The sequence below is a fragment of the Sinocyclocheilus rhinocerous genome, unplaced genomic scaffold (genome assembly GCF_001515625.1).
Source record: "Sinocyclocheilus rhinocerous isolate Xijiao unplaced genomic scaffold, SAMN03320098_v1.1 scaffold853, whole genome shotgun sequence".
Taxonomy (NCBI): Eukaryota; Metazoa; Chordata; class Actinopteri; order Cypriniformes; family Cyprinidae; genus Sinocyclocheilus; species Sinocyclocheilus rhinocerous.
Window position 1 is genome coordinate 2426474 of NW_015627738.1, and position 5572 is coordinate 2432045.

General features: G+C 38.0%; 1 protein-coding gene across 4 annotated transcripts in view; it reads right to left on the reverse strand.

The window, feature by feature from the left end:
* Positions 1 to 5572, reverse strand: part of LOC107733880 (bromodomain adjacent to zinc finger domain protein 1A-like) — a 29735-nt gene that overhangs the window by 9699 nt on the left and 14464 nt on the right. For all 4 annotated transcript variants that reach the window (XM_016545717.1, XM_016545725.1, XM_016545734.1 and 1 more), the window contains 4 exons: positions 2501 to 2647; positions 1455 to 1550; positions 1077 to 1301; positions 674 to 839 (listed from right to left, as the gene is read on the reverse strand). In XM_016545717.1, coding sequence (XP_016401203.1) covers positions 674 to 839; positions 1077 to 1301; positions 1455 to 1550; positions 2501 to 2647 — 634 coding nt within the window. The remainder of the gene's footprint in view (positions 1 to 673; positions 840 to 1076; positions 1302 to 1454; positions 1551 to 2500; positions 2648 to 5572) is intronic.

The window sequence follows — 5572 nt, forward strand, 5'->3', positions numbered from 1 at the left end:
TATTATTATTATTATATGTAGCCTATATTTTCCTACTTACATCCCCTCCTTGTTTACAAATCCGAACTAAGTCCATACATCCGATTTAAGCGCGGACGGAGCATTCCTGATAACTTTCCGCCATGCTGCCCTCTTTATTTTACTAACTTACTGCATGCTGAAGGTGACCCAGCTGACCTCACCAGAAAAAAACTCAACACCACCATCTAGTGGATTGTACAGAAATTGATTTTATTATTCTACCAAATAGTATAATAAAAGATCGATACTTGGCGTCCGTGTATCGATACAGTATCGCCGCGGAAAATATCGCGATACTATGCTGTATCGATTTTTTCCTTCACCCCTACTATGTAATAGACCTTAGTCAGGTTAGACGCCATATTGAATTTAATAATGCAGGTGAAAACAAGACGTGGGGGATAGACTTAAGTCTTTACAGTGGCACACACTGTATAAAGGTCCTAGATCATGACCTAGATCACAACTTTCAAAACTGTTTTATGGTATTTTTGTCTACTGATTTTTTTTTTTAGCAAGACGTTTCATCAGCTTAAAAATCAGTATGTTGTTAAACAATAGAACATCCATTGAATATATTGTACTTGTATACCTTACAGCCTTGTTTTCATTTCTGTCAGAAATATGGTGCTACCCTGACTCTATGCCGTACCTCTCTGCAGCTTCCTCTCGTTCTCTGCGATGCTGTTCAGCTTTAAGCTCTCGCAGTTCCTGCTTGGCAGATCTCTGCTCGTCTGCATTGTCTTCTATAAAGTCTCTTGTAGAAACCAAAGTCAGCAGTTTTCCACACAAAGAATGGAGGATCTTTAGCTTCTCTCCTGAACACATATGTAACAATATTAGACAGTGCAAAATCAGAAAATGTTAATTTATTTTTTTTATTTTCTTATTATTATTATCATCATTTCCCCCCCAAAATTATAAAAACTAGAAAATTAGACTTTGAATCCCAGATTTTCAGACTTTTGGACCGCAATGTACGTTTTGAAAAAAAAAGAAAGAAAAAAAACAAACCAACAACATCTAACAAAGAATAAAAAACAAAAAACACCAACCAGGCAGCAGGTCATAGACAGCAGTGCAGGAGAGCTTTTTGAGCAGGCACTGGTTTGACAGACGCAGCTCTACACAGGGGTCGTCTCTGGAGCCAAACCCACCCTGTTTCTGGTAGCGAAACTTTGCATTGGTGGACATGCAATCTGCCCCCGAGGCCAGGATGTGCAGCCTCAGAATCTCAGAGAGAGTACAGCTGTCCAGATCCAACTGCTTCAAACTACAGCCTGCGCAGAGAAAAGGAAGAAACATGGTTCCACTGGTTGTTTGAATTTACTGAAAGTATATATTATAACCGTTTATATTATTCATAAAGGCACAAAGTTATAATTCTTAAAGTGGTCCTAAAGACAGACATATATCAGGGCACATCATCTGACCTTGGTGCAGTTGTGGCCAGGCAGCAGCAAGAGATGCCACAGCGTTGATGGCAGATTGTGTGGGGTCAGCGTCATCCTCCAGAGCTTCACTAAGATCTAAGAATGAAAACCACAGTAATTCAAACCTGACTCGCCAGGATACTGAAGGTAACATAACATAACAAAAGGACTTTCTAGTAGTGGTAAACCAATGTCAGCTAGGTGAACTAATGGGCTGAAAAAAATGTTAATTGAAATAAAAATGGCATAATAGGGGCCCTTTTTAAAATATTTTAAGGTTGCTGATATTGTTTTAGGAGTCTCCTAAAACAGGTTTACATGCATGCAAGGTCAAAAAACACGTTAGTTTTCTCAAAAAATAGATTTAATTTTACCTCATTTCTAAATGATTCGTAAACGACTCGTGCAAAGCAGTTCAAAGAATCAGTCTCTCTAAACCCCTCCTTTCCGTGAGCCCTCACTGCTGTGATTGGTCAGATGGCGCATTCCTTTGCGATTTGTCTAGAGCCGTAGAGAGATTGGCTCTGGATTGGTCTACCACGCGGTACAGCGCGTGTCGGAAACGAAACGCCCATTGCCATGACGAAATGACAGCCCTGGAGACTTGTCAATACATAGAAAAGATGGTATCGATTGTACCTTACCAATTCGAGCTGAAGTCTGATGATGAAACGGTTGAACTGGCTGATCGACAAGAGACTGATTCGCAATGATAAAACAAATTTACTCACAGCGTAGGATACAGCGTCTTCTCAAAATGATGTTAACCACACGGAAATTTTACTGTTTGTGGGTGGGCAAGTTGGCGACATAGAATGTGGGCAGACATTATGCAAATGTGTTACTTTGCGACGTAGAGCCGTAACAGAATAAGATTCGAATTCCTGACGACTCGTTTAGGCGATTGCGAGCTGACTCTTTTTTCTTTTTTTTTGATAGACTAACTTTATTTATCGTGCACTTTCGGCTTCACAACTTTGCAAATTAGTTTATGTTAAATATTCAAATATTTGTGCACACCACTAGTTGTAACCTCAGCAACTGACCTTTGGTGTCCGCTTCCGCCACCTGGTCTTTGGCCACTTCCTCCTGTTCCTCTGCCAGAGCCTGAAATATGGCCGAAAGGAAGAAGAATAGCAGTTCACAGAGTGGCCCCTCAGGATCAGAGCCCACAAAGGCCTCTTCCAGCACCTCTGTAAACAGCAACAACCCTCATCAGGAACGTTCCAAAAATTGGCCTCTGTCTCCAAAAAAAATCTATTCAGGCATGTGATCAGCTAGAGAAAAATAGCAGAAAAATCTGACCACACCCACAAGTCACGGCCCTGGCACTATATATATATATATATATTTTTTTTTTTTTTATCACATTTAAAGATAAATCTTACTTTGTATAATATATACTTTTTGTCCTATAAAAATAAAAAGCAGCATTTAAAGCAAGGGTCTCCAACACGTCGCTCGCAAGCTACCAGTAGCTCGTGGCCTGATTGGAGGTAGCTCGCCAAGACATACTTGACATATCGGCCTGAGGTTATTTTAATTATCCCGTTTCATATTTTAATTATCATTAAACCCGTATTTGATTATAGCGATTTGAAAAACTCAAGTAAATATTGTTCAGCTTTAATCTTAATTTAAGTTATTAAGAGTCTCACGCAGGCGCAACATGCAGAGAAGTTTCATTTTGTGTGAAAGCATGACTGAAGGCAGACTGCTGAGGGAAAGAATGTATATGTATATGAAAGAATGTATGATTAAATTATTTGTATGAAAGTATAATAGGAAACTGTCTTCAGAAAAGTTTTGATGGCATTTGCTTTCCATTTTCCCTCCGTGTAATGCATAATAAAGCAGTGTTTAGAAGTGCAGTGCAGCTTTGTTTACAGATGTTACTGTGGAAACAGTTCTGTTCTGCTGTTCATAAGCGCCACCTGCTGTTAAGCTGTGAATTTACAATTCATTCAGTCTGTCTGCCATATTTTTGTTCAGACCAATGCGAAAATCTGACCAAATTTTTGTTGTAAATCTTAACCGGTCAATGGAAAATAGGCTACCTTGTTATCAGAAGTGTTGAGATTTTTAGAATGCACATTAGCTTATGGAGCAGATAATTTTTTTAATTTATCATTCTGACTCATCCTTTATATATATATATATATAATAAAAAAAAAAGATTTAAAGGCTGAAATGTAAATGTTATAATTTTATTGTTTAAAAATGGTCAAAACTTTATTTGAACATGTAGTACATGTCAGTAGATAACATAAATAAATATAAATATTTTTTGTTAGTTTAAAATCCGGCCATCATATTTTAATGTTTTTATTTCACTGTTTATGCAAACAAAATGTGCATAATGCTGCTAATTTTATTTGTTGGCTTTTGTCATAAAACTTGGTAAAAAGATTTCAGTGTATCAGTACTTTAATATTTACAGCACATTTTAACAATGCCGTGTATAACAGTTTGGATTGATACATTATTTAAGAGATTTAAGTATTGTATAACATTGGTAGCTCTCAGCCGCTTTCATTTTTAAAAAGTAGCTCCCGAATGAAATAAGGTTGGAGACCCCTGATTTAAAGGGAACCGCATTTTTGATTATTTTATCATGTTTTCTGAGGTTCACTTATAATGTTAGTGTGATTTTACATTTAAAAAAAATAGAATAATAGCCTATTTTCTATCCTGTTTTGGAGCCTCTCTGCAGAAGGGTCTGTTTTTATAGGAGGGGCACACTCAAGACTCGCAAGTAAACGCCCACTGCTATGATTGGTTAACAGTTTCGCTTATTAAAATAACAGATGGATGCTGCTGACATACTCTGAAAACAACATGGGTCATTTGGGTTAAAAACTTATAAATACTCAGTATATATCAAACGGTCTGGAACAGACAATGCAATAGTGGTAAAAGCACATTTACTCACACTTAACTTGTGACATTACTGTTGGATCCACTCTAGTCATACTCAGCGCTGCATCGTTTACTTTCAGTCTCTCTGAAAAGCCTGCATCATTCTGTCTTGTTTAAAAATTAATCCATAGCAAAGTAAGCAAACAAACAAATAGAGTTTCACTGATGCAATCTGGAGCTCTTTGCTAATTTTACCCCGTGTTTACACTGTACACGAGCGGCGCAACCCGACTATAGACAACAGAACCCATTGTAATCGGCGATTCTGTTTACACTGGATGCGGCACGGATTGACACAACAAATCCCAGACAGTAAACTGATGTCCCGATCTATTCTCTGACATACAAGCATTCGCACCACTTCTGACTAGGGATGTGCGCGACGACTAATTTGACTGACGTTTAAACGAAAGTTTTGTATCCGACTAGTCGAAAAGCAAGAAACCCCCAAAAGATGGTAAGAAAAAAAAACCTATGTGCGTGCGTGTAGCATAGCCTATATTTGAAATACTTAATCTATGAATCACACTGTCAAATCCCTCAATGAATTCGCTTGCCGCACACTTGCCTCGCGTTATCATCATTTCATTTTAGGCAGTCGTTAAAAAAAAAAAAAAGAAAAAAAAAAGAAAAGAAAAGAGTATACACTAACGTCGGCCAAAGCAGAGTTTATTTATTCAAATCAGCTGGGGAAATGCAGAACAATGGAAAATCAATCAATAGCCTGACAGAATTCTTAATCTTCATATAACGTTAGCCAACATATTAAAACACAAGTCGAAAACAATAGGAATGTTTATCAAGAAATGGCATTAAATCGGCTTTTAAAAACGTACTTCGTGTAGGCTATATCGTCAAAAAACAAAATGCAACAATGCCCATTTTACTTACTCAGGCTATGCGTTATTTGTTCAGTGAAATTATCAACGTGGTCTGGTGAAAGACGGGACCTGAGGCGATTAACAATAAAATTCCTGCACTTGAAAAAACGCGCTCGGCAGGAACTGAAGTCGCAGGCACGCAGAGATAACGAAAAGCAAGCCGATAGTTTCAGAAAGCGCCTGGACATCCCGCATCACCACCGAAGTGGGTCTTCGACACAGTTTATTTCAGTTTCCTTCTAATTCAAAATAATCCCACACCTTCTCGTCTTTCGCATGGTCATTTTGGTCATTTTCGCAACTGACGAAGAAAACGCA